The sequence below is a fragment of the Bos taurus genome, chromosome 19 (genome assembly GCF_002263795.3).
Source record: "Bos taurus isolate L1 Dominette 01449 registration number 42190680 breed Hereford chromosome 19, ARS-UCD2.0, whole genome shotgun sequence".
In the NCBI taxonomy this organism is placed as follows: Eukaryota; Metazoa; Chordata; class Mammalia; order Artiodactyla; family Bovidae; genus Bos; species Bos taurus.
This window is the reverse complement of record NC_037346.1, coordinates 52,102,888-52,122,325: the sequence shown is the minus strand read 5'-3', so window position 1 is coordinate 52,122,325 and position 19,438 is coordinate 52,102,888. Positions and strand designations below refer to the sequence as shown.

At 50.8% G+C, this 19,438-nt stretch overlaps 2 protein-coding genes across 12 annotated transcripts in view; both read left to right on the top strand.

Annotated features, from left to right (window-relative positions):
* LOC509283 (E3 ubiquitin-protein ligase RNF213) overlaps positions 1 to 2,249 on the top strand; it is a 122,064-nt gene extending 119,815 nt beyond the window's left edge. For all 5 annotated transcript variants that reach the window (XM_015458943.3, XM_002696144.6, XM_005221118.5 and 2 more), the window contains one exon: positions 303 to 2,249. In XM_015458943.3, the coding sequence (XP_015314429.1) occupies positions 303 to 456 (154 nt within the window). In that variant the 3' untranslated portion in view covers positions 457 to 2,249. The remainder of the gene's footprint in view (positions 1 to 302) is intronic.
* Positions 2,250 to 7,345: 5,096 nt separating this feature from the next.
* ENDOV (endonuclease V) overlaps positions 7,346 to 19,438 on the top strand; it is a 79,694-nt gene continuing 67,601 nt past the window's right edge. For 2 of the 7 annotated variants that reach the window (XM_024980222.2, XM_005221053.4), the window contains exons 1-8: positions 7,346 to 7,411; positions 7,718 to 7,889; positions 13,167 to 13,301; positions 13,510 to 13,549; positions 14,737 to 14,849; positions 15,711 to 15,779; positions 16,091 to 16,219; positions 18,777 to 18,850. In XM_024980222.2, coding sequence (XP_024835990.1) covers positions 7,356 to 7,411; positions 7,718 to 7,889; positions 13,167 to 13,301; positions 13,510 to 13,549; positions 14,737 to 14,849; positions 15,711 to 15,779; positions 16,091 to 16,219; positions 18,777 to 18,850 — 788 coding nt within the window. In that variant the 5' untranslated portion in view covers positions 7,346 to 7,355. 7 annotated transcript variants of the gene reach the window in all.

Genomic DNA, 19,438 nt, shown 5'->3' with positions numbered 1-19,438 from the left:
ACGGACTATAGCCCGCCAGGCTCCTCTGTCCATGGAATTCTCCAGGCAAGAATACTGGAGTGGGTTGCCATGCCCTTCTCCAGGGGATCTTCCCAACCCAGGGATTGAACCCAGGTCTCCTGCATTGTAGGCAGATTCTTAACCACTGAGCCAGCAGTTAGTTGTCTTTAAACTGACTCTCAGTATTACCGGCCTTAATGAGCACTTTAGTCCTGTGATGACCTGAAAAACTGACCAGTGATCACATGACTCCTTATGTCACATGACTATTTAATGCTGTCTATTATTCCTTGGTTTTTCAGCCTGAGAGATACACTCGTGAGTTACATGGAGACTAAAGACAGTGAAATTCCTCCTGAAATGGAATCTCAGTTCCCAGAAGAGATACTGCTTTCCAATTGTGTCGCTGTGTGGAAAATGGCTGCTGAACTGAAACGGAATCGACAAATGAGATAGAATTATTTCCTGTCTCTACAGGGGACTTGGGCAGAGAAGGCTCTTCCCTCCTCATGGGCGGGTGCTTAGAAGGAAAGCTGTGGGCACAGCACTAAATTTGAGACCAAGATGTGCTGTGCTGGCTGACAGCGTCTTGAGAACCAAGCTGTTTCAGGAACATGTGTATATTCAGAAACTTATCTCCTCATATTCGGAATACCATTCATTGGTAGGTGAGAACTGAAGATTACATGGAACTAGAATAAAGCACCATCCTCTAGGAGAGACCAAAAATAGCTTCTCAGCTTCACACATACAAACCTGTGCCCCAGGTGTCCTAGTCTCTTACCACGCGCGTACCCAGCACACCAGGCCCTGCTTCCTCAGACTACTGCATGCTGAGAGGGACGGAAAATAAGGTTATTAATTTTTGCCTTCTTTTCTAGTTTATTCTGCAGTCACAAAAGAGAAGCTGGCTTTCTTCCTTCTTCCATTCCTTTAAATTCAGAGAATTGTACAAATACTTCTAGGTCTCCAGGAAGATACAAATACAAGTCAGGCCATTCTGCGAGTGCCTTGATGCCAAACTAGCCAGCCCTCACCCATGCCCACAAATGATTCACTGCCAAATTTCAAGGGTCAGAGCCCCAAGCTTTCATTGTGAAGAGCGCTGGGCCAAGAGTCAAGGACACTGTTAGTGACTTAGTTTCCACATCTACAAAATGAAGGGACTGGATTGAAGGCCAGATTTCCTGCCAGTTCTAGTATTCTAGTAAATTCTAAGTGAAAGTTGATCAGTGTGAAATTAGATCAAACGCATCGTTCTGGCATTTCTGGGGAAAGTTTTTGCTTCTGTAGGATTCTGATAAATAATAAAGCTCTTAGCATGGTCTTGATTTTCCCAAGTGTATGACTACCTGGTCCTTTCTTTGGGTCTCAGTCAAGGCACAGAAACAGACTCAGAATATACAACCAGGCAAGTTTCTGATAAAGGAAAAAGAGAATAGTCAACACACCCCAAGCTTGTGCTGCTATTCTCACTGTAAGTGTTGTGTCGTATTTTCAAAATCCACTTGGTGCTTCTGACCTCTCTGGGCTAATTCCTGTTCCTGGGTAGCTCGGCACCTGTTAGCCCTGAGACAAAAGTTGTTTACAAGTCAGAGGTAAATGTCTTTCACACACATTCTGAATAAGATGATGACTCAATCAACTTGAAATTGGGCCCACAGAATGGTGAGAGCTACAAAAATAGAAAATGCTTGCCAAGGACAATGTAGGCTCTTCAGCGCCACTGGAGGGAGCTGCAGAACAATTTGTGCTCCGATTTCATTATTTTGGTTTCTCTTCATTGTGGTTGAGGAAGGGGAGCACAGGGACCTAGGATCTGGTACCATATCCACTTGTAATATAGTAACCTATGTTTATCTAATAATTCTATGCAAAGGCACTCCGCAAGGACATCTGTTTCCTAGATTGTGTGTTTAATGGATGTGGGAGTTGGGGAGTTGCTTGTTCATCATTTCAGTTTGCACTTGGAACTCCTTTGACACCTCAGAATTGGGATGGAGCTGGCCAGCCTGTGAAGACCTCCTTTGGGGGGCAGGGGAGAATTTTTTCCCCGCTGTTATGAAGGGGTTTTTTTTTTGGGGGGGTGTGATGAAGATACGTTGTTTTGTATGTTATGCTTTCAAAGTGTTAACTGTCATTAGCTAACACTATCTTGTTGTTTGTACAGAAATATACTGGTCTAGCACAGGCAAATGTAAATTTTGTTATACTTGTCATACCTGTTTCAATAAACTTGCTAAAGAATCCTCTCTGGGAAAGAGACTTTGGGGAATGGTTCCATGTGTTTGTGGAAATGTCCTTGCAGGGATGTCCAAAACATGGAAGGTTCTGGACAGAAAACGTGAACTCTGGTTTAGAACGTTAACAGGGTAAACTTCCTCTGGACAAAATGACAGCAGAGCTGACATGGAGTTTCACACTGCTCCCTGGTTTCCAGGCTCAGGGGCCAAAGCTTCACCCTAGAAGGCTGCCCTCTCACTCCCTGCCTAATAGGATTTTCCGGGAGGATAGCAGAGCTCCAGCCAATGAGGAGGAAGAGCTGACTCTGGCAGGGAGCTGGATTGTGGTTTGGGGAAGCAGCTCCTCAGGAAAAGGAAGTAAAGACACTTGAGAGAGAAACAATAAGGTTCCAGCAGCCCACTTTCATTCAAGTGGCAAAACACTGCTTTAGGGGAAAACTGCATTTTCTCTTCTAAAAAGGGGTTCCTCCAGGAGAGAACCCATGGTCTGAACCCATAGTAAGAGGAGGTGCTGGTTCACAGATGTGCCCCCTTCTGTCCCCTGTCTGTCAAGTCCACCTGCCTTCCGTTCCTCCACAGCTTCCCACTGACCCTACCTGACCTTCCCCTCCAGCCTACTCATTCTTGTTTCCAGTCATATTCATTTTTCTGGACTTCACATACTACACAATTCCTTCTGCTTTCAGCCCAAACAGAAACAGTCACTAGGATGATGGTGACTTAACCTGAAAAATCTTCACAACTAATCACTGTTTTCTTCCTATGACCTTACTATGTGTGTAAATTATTTACCTTTCACTGGTGTCAGTGGGCCTTAGGAAGCATAACTATGAACAAAGCTAGTGGAGGTGATGGAATTCCAGCTGAGCTGTTTCAAATCCTAAAAGATGATGCTAATAAAGTGCTGCACTCAATATGCCAGCAAATTTGGAAAATTCCACAGTGGCCACAGGACTGGAAAAAGTCAGTTTTCATTCCAATCCCAACAAAAGGCAATGCCAAAGAATGTTCAAACTACCATACAATTGCGCTCATTTCACATGCTAGCAAGGTAATGCTCAAAATGCTTCAAGCTAGCTTCAGCAGGACATGAACTGAGAACTTCCAGATGTATGAGCTGGATTTAGAAAAGGCGAGGAATCAGAGATCAAATTGCCAACATTCATTGGATCATAGAAAATGCAAGGGAATTCCAATAAAACATCTACTTCTGTTTCATTGACTATGTTAAAGCCTTTGACTGTGGATTAAAACAAACTGTAAAAAATTCTTAAAGAGATGGGAATAACAGTCCACCTTACCTGTCTCCTGAGAAACCTGTATGCAGGTCCAAAAGCAAAAGTTAGAACTGGACATGGAACAATGGACTGGTTCAAAATTGGGAGAGGATTATGTCAAGGCTGTAGAGTGTCACCCTGCTTAGTTAGCTTATATACAGAGTACATCATGCAAAATGTCAGGCTGGATGAATCACAAGCTGGAATCAAGATTGCCAGGAGAAATATCAGCCACCTCAGATATGCAGATGATACAGCCTTTATGGCAGAAACTGAAGAAAAACTAAAGAGCCTCTTGATGAGAGTGAAAGAGAAGAGTGAAAGAGCTAGCTTAAAACTCAATATTCAAAAGACGAATATCATGGCATCCTGGGGAAAAAGCTGAAAGAGTGACAGATTTTATCTTCTTGGGCTCCAAAGTCACCGTACAAGGTGACTACAGCCATGAAATTAAAAAGACGCTTGCTCCTTGGAAGGAAAGCTATGACAAACCTAGACTAAACATTAAAAAGCAGAGACATTACTATGCCAACAAAGGTCCACATAGTCAAAACTATGGTTTTTCCAGTAGTCATGTATGGATGTGAGAGTTGGACCAAAAAGAAGGCTGAGTGCTGAAGAATTGATGGTTTTGAATTGTGGTGCTGGAGAAGGCTCTTGAGAGTCCCTGGGACAGTAAGGAGATCAAACCAGTCAGTCCTAAAGGAAATCAACCCTGAATATTCATTGGAAGGACTGATGCTGAAGCTCCAATACTTTTACCGCCTGATGCGGAAGAGCTGACTCACTGTAAAACACCCTGATGCTGGGAAAGGTTGACGGCAGGAGGAGAAGGGGACAACAGAGGATGAGATGGTTGGATGGCATCACCGACTCAATGGACATGCTGGAAATAGTGAAGGATAGGGAAGCCTGGAACACTGCAATCCATGGGGTCACAGAGAGTCAGACATGACTTATTTTAGCGACTAAACAAACTGAGACAGTCATGAGCTATTTCATTTCCTCCCAGGTTCAGGCAATTCCACTTCGGAAACAAACTTCTACTGACAAACAATCACTGTGGAAAAGGGCCTTGCTCAGTAGGTAAAGCTACCCATGTCCAGCCCCACACAGGGCCACTGCTACATCTTTTAATATGTTCTTGCCAAGTATAAGGTCACTGTATCAGCTGGACCTGGAAAGACACTAGATGAGGACATATTAATAGAAGAAGAAAGCCTGAGGCCTTGAGCTAAATAACCATCCATCCATGCCATGATTTGCATTTATATTGCTTTTTGCTTTTTCTAATCCCTCTAGTTATTAATTAGTCCCATGCTCAAACATTATGAATCCCATTTCCAACTGGAAAAACACCAGGAATGTGCCTTCTCCCAAGAAAGCAAATGCTGACAAGATTCACACCTCATCAGACTGAAGTGTATTCTGAGGACAGCAAGGCTGTGCTTCCTTCTGAGGAGCTGGGATTATTTCAGGAAGCCATCTGGGGCAACAGCAGAGAGAAACTGGAGAGGAAAGCACCCAGTGGGAGCACATGGACATCACCCCTGTGACTGCATATCCTATAAAGGCCTGCCTTTAACCCTGCTCCCCTTCTTTTATACTGAGACCCACGTGGGGTGTCCCACTTTCCCCAGCATTCCCTCCTCATCACCACGCCTGTACCCTGAAGCACATCAGAACCTCCATCCAGACCACTGCTCTCTCCTCAGCACCCAAAAACTGTCTCCGTCTCCACAGGTCAGTGAATGGCTCCGGATTACTGGATCGAAAGCCCTCTGCATCCTGTCTGTAACACAAGGCTGACACAGAGTACAGCCCAGGTGGACCCCAGAGTAATTCTTGGCCCTCCCATTTGCCTGCTGTCTGGCCTCAGGCGAGCCACTTCACCTCTTTACCCCTCAATTTCCCCATCTGTAAAATACAGTGCTGTGGTGAGAAATAAGAGGGTGTGGGTAAATCACAACACAGTGCCTGGTCTGCTGTGAGTGCTCAGGAAACAGTCCTCATCCCCTCCCCCAGCTGAAAACTTACCCACATCTCCAGGCCCATCCGTGGTCAATGCCATATGAAGCCTTTCCTGAAACTCAGACTCCCGTCCTAGTCTCCTGTATTTTCCTCTTGAGGTTTGTATTCAGATTACTTATCCATATACTTCTCCAAATTCCCCTAGTAGAACATAAACCACTGGTTAAATTGCTGCACCTCAGCCTATCTGGTCACCTTTCAGTACATCAAATATACCAACCTCTTTGCTGTCTCAGCCCTTTACATGTGCTGTTCTCTTTGCCTAAAATGCTCTCTTGTACTCAACCTTCAGGGCTCCTTTTACCACCAGTTTAAACAGGCTCCCATATTCTTTTCATGTCAGCACTTAACACAACTGCAGTTCTACCATCAGGAAGCTGTAACCTCAGCATCTTGTACAACACCTAGCACAACGAGAATGGAATCATTATTCTTTCAACTGACAAGCAGGGGTCAGTCAATGCCCCACAGGTTGTCCCTATTTAGCTTTTCTGCTCACCAAGATCCACCAGGTCAAATTTATGAGTCTGGACCCACTAAGGACTGTGTCCTGTCCTCAAAAAGAGTCACTGAAAGTGAGGTCAAGGTACCACGTAAATGGAAGATGCTTGGTCATACTGTTCAGGACACACTACCCCAAAATATGGCACCTTGGCATATTGATCTTAAGCCAGAGAAATTTTAGACAATGGCAGAAGCAGCAAAATCACTCCTGCTTCAACCATTTTTCGCTCCAAATCTCCCAGGTGAAAGGTCCCCTCCCAGGAAGGAGAGGGACATTCTTATCACCAGAGGCAGGGGGTTTAGGGTTGAGAAGGCTGTGTGAGGAAAGCTCGATCTGGTTTCACTATTTACTACCCACAGTCCAAACCTCTCTTGCCTTATCAGTTCAGTTCAGTTCAGTTGCTCAGTCGTGTCTGACTCTTTGCGACCCCATGAATCGCAGCATGCCAGGCCTCCCTGTCCATTACCAACTCCCGGAATTCACCCAGACTCACGTCCGTCGAGTCAGTGATGCCATCCAGCCATCTCATCCTCTGTTGTCCCCTTCTCCTCCTGCCCCCAATCCCTCCCAGCATCAGAGTCTTTACCAATGAGTCAACTCTTCGCATGAGGTGGCCAAAGTACTGGAGTTTCAGCTTTAGCATCATTTCTTCCAAAGAAATCCCAGGGCTGATCTCCTTCAGAATGGACTGGTTGGTTCTTCACAAATTCATTGTTTCTTTCTCTAATAGGTATAAAGCTTTCGTTCTGGCCACTTCTTTAGGTCTCCACTCTCTAGTGAAAGGTCCCCTCCCTGTACGTGTAGCAGAGAAAGTCGATCAGTCGTGTCCGATTCTTGGCGACCTTATGGACTATACAGTCCATGGAATTCTCCATGCCAGAATACTGGAGTGGGTAACCTTTCCCTTCTCCAGGAGATCTTCCCAACCCAGGTCTCCCGCATTGCAGGCGGATTCTTTACCACCTAAGCCACAAGGTAAGCAGGTACGCGGAGAAACTCAGTAAAATATGTACACATGCTTTTCTCCTGCAGATCTGTGTTTGTCAGTGTAACTTTCACATGCCGTCAGAAGCTCTGGAGGGGTAAGACTTTCCCTTCCCCGCGGCTATGTCAGAAGGTCAACTCTGATGGCTGGCTGCCGCTCTTTCGGAGCAGCTAATGCCCAGCTAGGCCTCCGGCCACCAGACGGCGGTGTCCAAGAGCCTCAGCAAACGCTGCCACGGCGACGACGCAGGCATAGCGCCTGCGCGCGGCGCTCCGGAAGTGACGCTACAGGAAGGGGGAGCTCCAGGCAGCGGCATGGCCCGAAAGGCGGCTGGAAAACCGCCTGAGGAGATCTTGTTGGATTGGAAACGGTAATGAGGCAGGGGACGCGCGAAGTCCGGGGATTGGAGCGACGTGATTCCCCGCGGACCTCCGACCTCATAACCCCTGACTTAGGGCCGCAGGGGCCTGGGCCTGCTTTTGGCTTGCGGGCGAAAGGGCTGTAGCTTCCGGGACCGCGTCTGGGTCCCAGGGGAGGGAGGGACTTCGAGACCAGGAGGGTCCCTGGTAGAGCTTCGACTCCCGGGCCTGGAGTCCGCGTGAGGGCGGCCTTAGCTGGGCCGCGGGGTGCGGGGCTTCTGGGCCGCGCGGCCCGCTGGACCTGTTTCTACTCTCAGGGAGCAAGCCTCGTTGAAGGCCCGTGTTGTGGACCGGGACACGGAGGCTTGGCAACGGGACCCCGCCTTCTCAGGCCTGCAGAGGGTCGGGGGCGTGGACGTGTCTTTTGTGAAAGACGACAGTGGCAGCGCCTGCGCCTCCCTGGTGGTGCTCAGCTACCCAGAGCTTGAGGTAACCCCTAGGGGACTCTGGCCAGGGGCCGCACCGCTGGGTCCCCGGGTGCATTCGTGAGAGAGGCGGGACACTGGACAGGGAACAGTGCCAGGGTAGAACCCCGCTTCTCCTCTTGTGGGAGTTCACTAATAAATTGGAAAGCTTTTGAAGAAAAGAGGAGGGGAGCAAAAACTGACTAGATTCTGTGACCTAAATCCAAATTAACTCATGATCTCCAAGTTTGGCAGTCATCTTTTGCTCCCCATCTCAGGAACTCACAGCAACATACCCCCAAGTTGCCCAAGACGCTAGAAATCTTTGTCTTCCCATACCCCTTAGCTGGTCACACACTAACTACATTTTTCCCACCACCTAAAATCACTGGAGTCTGTCCCCTTGTCTCTATCGCTGCTGCCCCTTCTTGGCTGTACCACTGTCACCTCTTGCATAGGGGACAGGCGGAACCTTCCCAGGGTCCTTTCTCCATGTTGTCAACAGAGCAGTTTTCCTAAAAAGCAAATGTGAGCAGTCACCACCTAGTCCAGTTAAAACACTTAAGTGCCCATCCTGTGATCGCACAGTAAATAAAAGCAACACTCACTAACAAGGCATAAAGGCTCTTCATGATCTGACCCCTGCTTAATATAACTCACAGTAGGCTCACCTCTGGCCACCTGCCGCGTTCATCACCCACTCCCCATTCTGGAGGACTTCCGCTTCCTCAAGCACTCCACGCTGTATCTGCCTGCCTAACCTTTGCAGTGATGTTTCCTCTCCTGGAATATTTTTCATCTGGCTAACTCCTCATCTCTTAGGTCCTCCAGTAAGTCCCCCACCTCGTCCTACAAGACCAGGGGTTGCTCCCAGCATCCTCTCATTCCTCTTTATCACCTGGGATAGAATTGGCCTGTGTGTCTCCTGCACCAGAATGTAAACTCCACAATAGTAGAAACTGTACTCTCTTGCACACCAGTTATAGCCTTGGCACTTAGCTTGATGCCTGGCACATAGAAGATGCTCAAATAGATATGTGAATGAATGAACAGTGCACCCACCATTCCTTTGGAGTCAACAGCTCAGGAAGCCTTGGCTGAAGAAGAGCTTGACAAAGAAACTTCTGCTCTGCAGCTTCAGCATTTCCCCCTCCATGCTCCTCTGCCTGCTCCCAGAGCTGCCATCTTCCTGCCTCAGTGTCTTTGCACTTTACTCGAAGAGCTTTTAGTCAGAATTTAGCAGAAATATATTGATACCTGACTCAGAGTTTGGTGAGGAATAATTGAGATCATGTATGGAAAGCAATTAACGGGCATGTGGTAAGCCCTCAAAAAGTAAATGCTAAGGTACTGTTAATTCTTAGGACAGCTTCTCATTTTTCAATTCAGTTGTTCCCGTCGCTCTGTACCGTTCTCTACCTGCAGAATTAATCACCTTCTTGTCCTAGGTCTCTTTGTTTTGCATATGTTCTTACAGTACTTCTCACACTGTATTAAAGTTACTGATTTAAGAGATCCTCTCAGATCTTACAGCCTATTAGCAGAGCACTCTCCCTATTGCAGTAGGCAACTCCCCTTCATTGCAGAAATCATTTTGAATAGTGTGTCCTTCTTGTTTAGTTGCCAAGTTGTATCTGCCTCTTTGCAACCCCATGGATTGTAGCCTGCCAGGTTCCATTGTCCATGGGATTTCCCAGACAAGAATACTGGAGTGGGTTGCCATTTCCTTCTCTAGGGGTTGTTCCCGACCCAACTCAAAGAAAAGAAGTTATTGGCTTATATTGTTTTTCCCACCGTCTGTAGGTTCTCGAGAGTAGGGTTATACTGTATTTTTTTCAGAACCCCAGCACTTGGATGTAGTCAGCACTTGCCATCCTATGCTATGGGTGCTTAGTCTAGGGAATGCTCTTATAAGAGTCTGGTCCAGTGACTCCCAAATGCCAATCTATGATTCTGTGCAATCAGAGTCACCTGGAAGTGTGTTTAGAAATAAGATTTCATAGGCAAATCTGTAGAGACAGAAAGTAGTATTGTGGTTGCCAAGGTCTAGCGATTGAGATGGAGGGTAACTGTTAATGAGTATAAGAATTATCTGGGAGAGATTAAAATGTTCTAACGTTAGATTATGGCAATGGTTGAATGACTCTGTAAATACCAGAAATGGTTGAATTATACTCTTCAAGTAATTTTACGGTAGCAAATTATATCTCAATAAAGTTGTTGATTCCCGGGCCCCTCTCCGTTTACTGATATTTGGGTTTTTTTGACAATCCTTCCTGTGATTCCATAGCAAACCCAGGCTGTGAGTCTCTGGTCTGCCATTCACACAGCCAGAAACTCTTGTCGTGCCTGACAAATTGTGGCCTCACACAGAGCCCATTCCGTAACTGGAAGAGCGTGTTCTTTTCCACATAGAGCTGAAATGTACTTGTTTGTTGCTTCTGCTTTCTGGTGCATAGTACAGGACAAACTTTTCCTGCCCTTCTCTGAAAACCCTCCTATTTGAAGACCATTGTGTGTTCTCCTGAGTCTCATTGGGGTGACTCCCAGCTCCTCCTCTTGCTGCTGGCCCTCTGGCCCGCCTGTAGTGAGCAGGGCTCGTTTTTATATCCAGCACCCAGAACTGAATTGAGTACGTCAAGTGCAGTTCAGCCGTTTGGTTCATCCATTGGTGAGCCTAATGCCAGCTTAGGTTGGAACTTGCAGATCTTCACAGAGATTACGGACCATCCAGATCATGCCCACATGCTAACTAGCACAGTTGATTTTTCCCTGTCCCAGATTTGTAACTTGAGAATGTGCACACATACTGAAAGTTGAAATAACACATTGAACACCCTCTAAAGATTCACCTGGTTTTGCGGTCTTCTCTTTGTGCACACTGAGATTCAGGAGTGTCTCCCAGAACTTGTGAGAGCTCAGCAGGCTTGTCCTAGAGTGACATTTTTCTGCATACCAGTGGTGTCGTCATCACACCTTAGAATGCACATACAGAATTCCATCACCCCTTCCGTAACACATTTCCCCAGTGGTCCTTAATCTCTAAAATGTGTTCTCTGATCTGTAAGACTTCGACATATTTTATGTTAAATAATTACTGTTGCCAGTAGATTATGATTACTGTGGGGATTTTTTTTGGGGGGAGGGGGGTCCAGTATGTTGCCTGTTTACTTTTTTTCCACTAAGATACATCTTGAGTTGGCTCTTCCACGTCAGTTTCCCCGCATTCCCAGTTGGGTCTTTCATTGTGTGGGGTCAGATCACTTTTTATTTTGGGAACGTTTCTTAGATTGTGCTTTTAAGTGTTAGTTCTGTTTATTATTTCAGCTCCACAGTTTTGTTTCTCCTTTTCAATCATACATATGCTGGGTTTCCTAACTTGCCAGGTTTTTTTATGGTTCTGTTTTTATTTCTCCCAGGTTGTGCTCTCTGTTAATTTCCCTCTGATGCACGACTGGTTGGGGGCAGCATTTCATCAGCTCAAAAGCGTTGATCGTTGCCTTCTGAGTTCTTGTAGCTTTTGTGTACTGCCTTTCTCTGTTGACTTTTAAGTTATATTTAAAGAGGAAACTCAAGGGCTGGGAGTTTGGGTGGCTCGTTGGGTTTCTTAAGTCTTGAACTGTGAAGTGTAGTCATGTTAATAAATCGTGTTCTTTTCTGAAGCAAAGATGGCCAATGTGTCTTCTGATTCTTTGATACTCTCGTTTCCAAAGGAGCTTACATTTCTGTCCTCACTGTCTTCTCCCTGAGCCCCCAGGGCTCACCTGTTTCTCCCCAGAGCAGCATCTTCCTGGTAAGGCCAGAGCTGACCCCCAGGTCTCATTCCATCAGGCTCCCAACCAGTAGGCCCTGCCATACCCCTTGCCCTTGCCCCATCCGCTCCTGCCTTCCCAGTGTGGGGCCTAGTGCTGGCTCTGTGAGTCTGGGCTGTTTATTTCCACATGTAGGTGCACACTGATGGTTGTACTCTGTCGTCTCCTGGTTATGATGTGGGCATGGGGCCAGGGGAGGTTTATCTCCTCTTCTGTGGATCTCTGGTTTCTGGAACTTGTTCAGAGAGATTCAGACATAAGCAGCCACCATCAGCCTATGGGAACTCAGGCCACACTTGAACTTCCCCTGTGTCCCTGTGAAGAGTCATTCTGTTGCATGGGGTTCAGCACTCCAGCCTGCTGGGGTCACTGGGAATTGAATTCTCCAGTCTGTCATCCACCTGGACCCTGCCCAGTCTAAATCACTGGCAGTTTTATGAGTCTCCTGTGAATCACTGATAAAAATATTGGAAGAACAAGCCCTTCCTCAATACTATTAGAGTAATCTTCACTTGGACATGCTGTTATGACCCAGCTTAGAGGGAGAGGTGAAAATATGATTTTGAAAGCTGTCACCAAGAGATTGGGGTGTGGGGTGGCTAGTAACAATCCAGGATATCCGAGGTTTCTGGAGAGGTGTGCTTAGTGGGAAACATTCTTTACCTCAAGCAGGTCTGGCTCTAATGAAAACTCAAGGTTAAAGGACTTAGGGCTGCCATCCTGTTCTCTGAGCAGGTCCTTTACCATTCTAATCAAGTGGGAACAGGAGCCCCTCTTCCATGCTGTGATAGGACTTTGAGTTTGAAGAACAGCCTGCCAGAGCATGTGAAAACTGGATGGTCCCCAGCAGGTCTGCCTCAGACCTCTGGCCCCTACTCCTCCCAACATTAGCCAGGCCTTTTAGTGCATCTCTGGGGGTAACCCCCTTTCTCTCTCTGGGGTTATTTGCAATTGCAACCTGAGAATTTTTCCTTTTGGACTCTCCAGTCTCTCAGGATCTAGTTCTCTTCCAGACTGCCTCTCAGATCATGCCTGTCCTTTGTCTGAAATACTTGCACTCTCTTTTCATAAAGCAAGAGGTGCCCTTCTTGCTGTGTAGCCTCTATGAAGACCTGGCCTTTTCTTCCCCGAGGCTCCATCTCATAGGACACGCTGGCCTTATTCACAGGTGCTTCTTGTGCTTGGTCTTCTGTGAGCCTCCAGACGGGCTGGCAGCAGGGTGGGCAGGAGGACAGCAGCTCTGACTTACACAGGAGGCAGCCTGAGGAGGGCCTGGTACAGACCAGGTGTGGCCAGTGCCTTTGAAATGGCAGCATTTGAATCCCCACCGCCCACCTGTAGGGTGGGTCACGTGTCCCCAGATAGTGAGGAAGGGAAGGGGGGACTTGGGGGTGAGACTGGGAGACGGAGTGATGAGGATTGACAGATGAGGGCTGAGGGCGGGCAGGGGGAGGTGACCCGGTGCCTGGTGACCAGGTGTCTGGTGGCAGGTGCTGTATGAGGACTGCCGAATGGTGACCCTGACAGCCCCCTACGTTTCGGGCTTCCTGGCCTTCCGAGAGTTGCCTTTCCTGGTGGATGCAGTGCAGCAGCTTCGGCAGAGGGAACCCCGCCTCATGCCCCAGGCAAGTACCTCACTGGGCTGGAGGGAAGGCCTTCCGCAGGCCTTGCCGCATTGCAGGGAGAGGTTCCATGAACTTCCTGGAGAAGTGCTTTTGCCTCAAGAGGGATAAGACCTAAAGAACTGGGTCCCTCCTCTTGCTCTGGGATGCCCCAGCCTGATGGACGTGAGGTGCTTCAGCTGACTATGACTTTCCCCTGTGGCTCTTCCAGGTCCTTTTTGTGGATGGAAATGGGGTGCTGCACCACCGAGGTAATCCTGCTCCCAAGACGGCCCAGGAGGGTTGTAGGAGAGGGACCTGAAGGGGGCAGTCGCCTGCACCAGGCCATGGGCCCTCCGCCCCCTAGCCTGGCCCTGCAACTCCTTCTGGTTTTGCTTTCCTTGGCAAGATCCCCTAGTAAAGAGCCCCTGCTTCTCTTCACCCCTACCTCTTTCCTGCTTGTCCCCACTACGTGTGCTGGCCCAGCTCCGGTACCACCACCCAGTTTGGACACAGTGCTACCAAAAGTCATAGACCTTGAGCTCAGCTGGGACTTCCCTGGTGGCTCAGGTGGTAAAGAATCTGTCTGCAGTGCAGGAGACCTGGGTTTGATCTCTGGGTTGAGAAGATCTCCTGGAGAAGGGAATGTCAACCCACTCCAGTATTCTTGCCTGGAGAATTCCATGGACTGAGGAGCCTGGCGGGCTGCAGTCCGTGAAGTTGCAAAGAGTCAGACACAACTAGAGCGACTAACACTTTCACTTTGATCACTTTGAGCTCAGCTAGCCTGTCCCACTGGCGACCTGCCCTGTGTCCTAGGCGGACCCTGGCCTGAAACCAAGCAGGAACGGACACATGTGCCCCACCGACACGGGAGAACTTTGACCCAGGAGAAAACCAGCAAGGGGAAGGGGCTGTCATATCCTCAGATACAAAGCTGGAGGGAGAGGGAGTTGAGAAGGGGTGGCATTGTGTTTTCAGTCCCTGCCCTGGGAGCCTGTGGGCCCAGAGCCACCCTGGATGCTAGTGCAGGACCAGCAGGCCAGCCCTGGGCCTTGACCCCAGTCACTGTTATCCTGGCCTCCTGGCAGGAACCCCAAAGTGCTGGGGCAGTTGGGGCAGAGACCCAGAGGCCTCAAGGTAGCCACAAATGGAGGGGAGGATGGAATGTGCCAGAAAATGAAAGGAGAAGCAGGTGAAACATGTGAGCATGTTAATTGTAATTAGGCTCCTAATCTAGTCAGACGGAGGGAGGCATCCATCCAGCCTGCCAGCTGGGAAGTTGGGGCAGAGGGCCAGATTCAAGGTCAAGGTGGGGCTCTGAGGCCTGAACCCCTAGTCCTTGCCCACCAATAGGCCTCCGTTGATGGGAAGCTCGGTGAGGCTCTGGTGTGTCCCTCACCCCGACTCCTGACTGCTGGGCTCACTGCTCCAGCCTCATCTTCCTTTGCCCCTGCAGGTTTTGGGGTGGCCTGCCACCTTGGTGTCCTCACAGACCTGCCTTGCATCGGGGTGGCCAAGAAACTCCTGCAGGTGGATGGACTTGAGAACAATGCTCTGCACAAGGAGAAGGTGAGGGGGCCTGTGTGGCGCAGGACACAGACTGCCCTGCTGTGGGCTGGCTCCGCTGGGACACTCTCTTCCCATCCTGGGTCGCTGGGCAGAATGAGGAGACCAGAGTTGCTCGTGGGTGGTGGGTCATCTCTGGAGACCCGGAACTCCTCTCCCAGCCTCTGGGCACACGTTTGCCTCTCCTGCTCTGTCTACCCTGACCTGCGTGCTGCTGTGGCGCCCACAGGAAGCAGAGCCTGTAGGTACTAGGCATTCGGGGCCTGTGCAACGTTCCGTGCTTTTCCTCCAGCGTGGAACTGGGGCACCTACCTGCCTGGGGCATCCCTGTCCTCTGGGACCCCTTCCAGAGGGGGACAATGACATGCATGGTTCACCCACCTGGACAGCCGACTGGGAGCGGGGATCAGTTGTGTCTGTCTTTTCCTTCCAGCTCCCTATGCCTGAGTGGAGCACGTGTTTGTTGAGTTGACAGGGGCCCCTGACCCACTCAGCGAGCCAGTCCCTACCACCTGAAAAAGTTCGTCAGGTTGAATCAGAAGTGCTCAAATTTGTAGAAGGAGAGAAAGCAGCAGGAAATAAGCAGCCTCGAGCAGGTTGTGGCCCTGTGTGTATACCATCCTGGCGCTTCCCCACCCCCAGCACTAGGTGGGCTACTGTCCCTTCTCTGCTGCAGGGTTGAGGAGAGCGTCTTGTCAGGGTGGGACAGTGCCGTAGGTGGTGCCTGGAAGCAGGACCCACTCACGGGATGGGCCCTTCCATCTCCTTGCTCAGCAACTGCTCATGGTTTGAAAATGAGCAGGCTTGCCTTCGGCCCTTCACCGAGAAAGGTATTCAAGTTTGTTTTTTCCCTCTGTTTTCCAGATACAGCTCCTAAAGGCTGGAGGAGACTCATTTCCTCTGATGGGAGGCTCTGGGACTGTCCTGGGCAGAGTAAGTGGCCAGGGGCCTGTGCCCTGCTGAGAAGGACCCCTCAGCTGGGCCCTGGGTTAGCACCCGTGTAATGTGTGTACCCCAGACCTTGCCATTCTGGCTGACCCTGCATCTTTACTTCCTCCCCTCCAAAACTGTGCTGAGGGGCCCTCTGGGTCCTCACTGGCCCTATCCTGTCCCCAAGACAAGCAGCAGGAAGGTGCCCTGAAGGTGCCGCCAGTCCCCCAAGCCCCTGCCCGCCACCTGAGATGTGTCAGTCCTCTCACCCACAAAGCCTGCCCAGCGCCCTGACCTCGCCCTCTCTGTCACAGGCCCTGAGGAGCCACGACCACAGCACCAAGCCCCTCTATGTCTCTGTGGGCCACAAGATAAGCCTGGAGGCAGCTGTGCGCCTGACCCACAGCTGCTGCAAGTTTCGGATCCCGGAGCCTGTGCGCCAGGTGAGTGGGCTGCCAGGTGGGTGGGCTAGCGCACAGCACCTACTCTTCCTGTGCCCTTGGGCTTAAGAGCTTGCCACAGGCACCTGTGGGAGAGTCTGTTTGGGTCACATTGGGCCCTGGAGGGGAGGAGAGGGGCCTGGAAGGTACAGAGTTCCCAGGACTCATCCTGGAACCCTGCCCTGCCTGGCGCTGTCTTCACCCTCTCAGCCTCCTGCACCCTGGGTCACTGGGTGAATCAGCTGATGTCAGCTCAAATGCCAGCCCCTGAGGGCCCAAGCTGCCCAGCTGGCCTGGGAGGGAGCAGCCGTCCTCAGCTGGGAGGCCCCTGCAGGGCCACTGGGCACAGCTGAGGAAGACTTGTGCCAGAAATGCCAATCAGGCCACACCAGGCATGTAGCACAAACTCGGGGCCAAAGGGGATCAGAACTCTCATGGACAAGTTGGCCCAGCCAAGAAAAAGCTTGGTCTGCTGTGCAGGAGATAGAACCTCATGCAAGATACCCTTGGGCCACATTGATGTCTTGGCCTTAAGGAGGTACCCGGGGGGTACAAGTTCCTGGAAAGCCCGTGAGTCGAGGATCTGTGGGAAGCTGCCCTCAGGGAGAGGCCTGCTGGAAGAGGTGGGGAAGGGCAGTCCAGGCCCGAGGATCAGCATTTACAAAGACCATGGGGCAGGAAGAAGTTTGATGCCCAGAAACTCAGGGAAACATATGGCTGGAGCCCTGGCCTGGGGGAGTGAGTAGGTGGAAGCCGGTGCGCATTGCGGCAGGTCTTCAGGTTAACCACAGGGCTTTGGATGTGATTTGGGAGGGAACTCTGTCACATTTGCCTTCCCAGCAAGGTCTGAGGCCTGTGCTGCACCAACTGGAGGCAACCTGGCTGAGGGCCCGCCCAGTCTCTCAGCTCAGTACCAGCTGCTTGGCACACCCCGAGAGCCTGGGGTTTGGGGCCTCCTGGCTGCTGGTGTGCAGGGTGGCCTCCAGGTGGCAGCAGCAGCATGCACACGACTAAGCCCACGCCGGCAGCTCCGAGGGCTCCACAGAGCCTAGGCTCCTAGGGTGGCTTCCAGGTAGACGTGCTGTGCCCACAGCCTCAGCCTCACTCCCTCCCTCCCCACACAGGGTTTGTAAATGCATGGGTTCTCAAGCTTGTGACATGTGTCCCGGCCCCAGAAAACCTTTCCTTTCCCATTCCCACCCGCCTGTACAACCTTGTGGGCAGGGGTTGAGGCAGGAGTGGGGCTGGGAACGAGGACCGAAGATTTCTTCCCAGGCTCTCAGAACCAGGGACTCCACTGAGCTGGTGCTATGGGCAGGTCTTTGTCCCTCTACCTCTCCTTGCCCCAGAGTGGATGATCACTGTGTCCTTGCAGGTGGGGGGATACCCCATAAAGTGCCGTCAGCCCCTCAGAGGTGGCCAACACTGTGTGTGTGCTCTTGAGAAAAATCAGACATCTGCATCCAGGAGCCCACCCACTCTGTTGCTTCCAGGAAAGGGGGTGGGGTTCTGTCCAGTGGCACTGGCTATCTCTTGATCTGTCTTCTTCCTGGGCCCACTCACCTGTGTACATTTTGCCCTCCTGACTATTTCTGGAAGCTCAGAGGAGAAGCTGAGAGAGGGGTTTAGGGCCAGCTCCGTTGGTCACAGGCCCTTTGTCCCCCGGCCAGGCCAGGCTGCTTTAGGGGAAGGGAGGTGGTACTGCCTCACGTCTCCAGGGCCTTTCCCCGCTGGATACCTTGCTGCCCACCCTGCCCACTTGCCCATTCACTCTGAAGTAGAAGCAATCAGGAGGATTAGCTGTTGTGTCCTGTAGTCTTGTGGCCCAAAGCGGGGCTAAGCCCATTGGAGATGGGATCAGGGGCCTCCCTGAGGCCAGGCCCCCTAGAATGGGGTCAGGCAGTGGGAGAACCCAAGTGGAAGGTTTCTGGGGGCCCCCCTCAGGCCAGATCCCCTCTCCCCAGGATGTGTCTGGTACCGGCCTGTGGCCCACAAGCCCCCTTTGATTCTGGTGACTCTGCAGAACTTTCTAGACACTTCCCCACAGAGTTAACAGCTAACACTACCCAGCGTTAAGCATTAGTCGCTTAGTCGTGTCTGACTCTTTGCGACCCTATGGACTGTAGTGTCTGTCCATGGAATTCTCTACGCAACAATACTGGAGTGGGTTGCCATTTCCTTCTCCAACATTACCCAGAGAGCCAGATGAACCAAAAGTGGGGACAGACAAGCTGGGCTGAAGATAACCTTCAGAGAAGAGAGTTTTAGCAGGAAAAACATTGGCTCAAGCGAAACATACAGGGAAGCACAAGCTATAAGCCCACTGAAAGCTAGCTGAAGCAGGAGTGGGGCACCCAGCCAATTCCCTTAGGCCATCAAGCACCTTGACCAGAGGGCCTGGGCATCCTGGCACCCACACATGATGGGGCTGCTGCTGCTTGTCCTAAAGGCCAGGCCCCTGTGGACTTGCCCAGGAGAGGCCACCCTTCTGGGTGGGGACTGGTCCAGAGGCCAGCTTGGGACCCCAGCTACTGCCTCTCACTCCAGCCCCCCTCCCCAGGCTGACATCCGCTCCCGAGACTACATCCGCAGGACCCAGGAAGTCCAAGGGGTCCCTGCCCCACCGTCGGGGAGGTGAGTGCTGGGCTGGCTGGGTCATGCCCACGTGGGGCCATTTCTGGTGGCTGGGCCTCTCTCAGTTGTTGTGCTGCAGCTCAGGCCAGACATGCAGGGCCAAGCAGCAGACGCAAAGCTCCCGAGGGGACAGTAGAGAATGTTGGGCACCAGTGTGGACTCTCCAGAAACCCTCACAATCCACTGCTTACCTCCCACCCTGGCGGCCCCCTGCTTACCTTGGTCCATTTGTCTGTGAGGCCCTTGGGTTTCACAGAAAGGGCAAGGGAGTCAGATGGTCTCAGCTCACAACCTGGTTCTGCACCAGCTATGTCATTTGCTCTCTCCAGGCCTGTTCCCTCACCTGTGTGGTACACAGTAATTCTCATCCTGCCGTGTGTGTGCAGGAGCTGCTTGCTGAATCTTGACAGCACTTCCATAAGACAGGCACTGTGCTCACTTCGCAGATGAGGAGACTGAGGCAGTGAGGTGGCAGCTGGCAGCTCCCATGTCAGGCCTGTCCTCTCCTGCTCAGAGCCCTTGGCAAGCACAGTGTTTCCTCTGTGTTCCCTTCCCCTCCTGGCCTGCGCTTGGCTAAGCTGCTTTGAG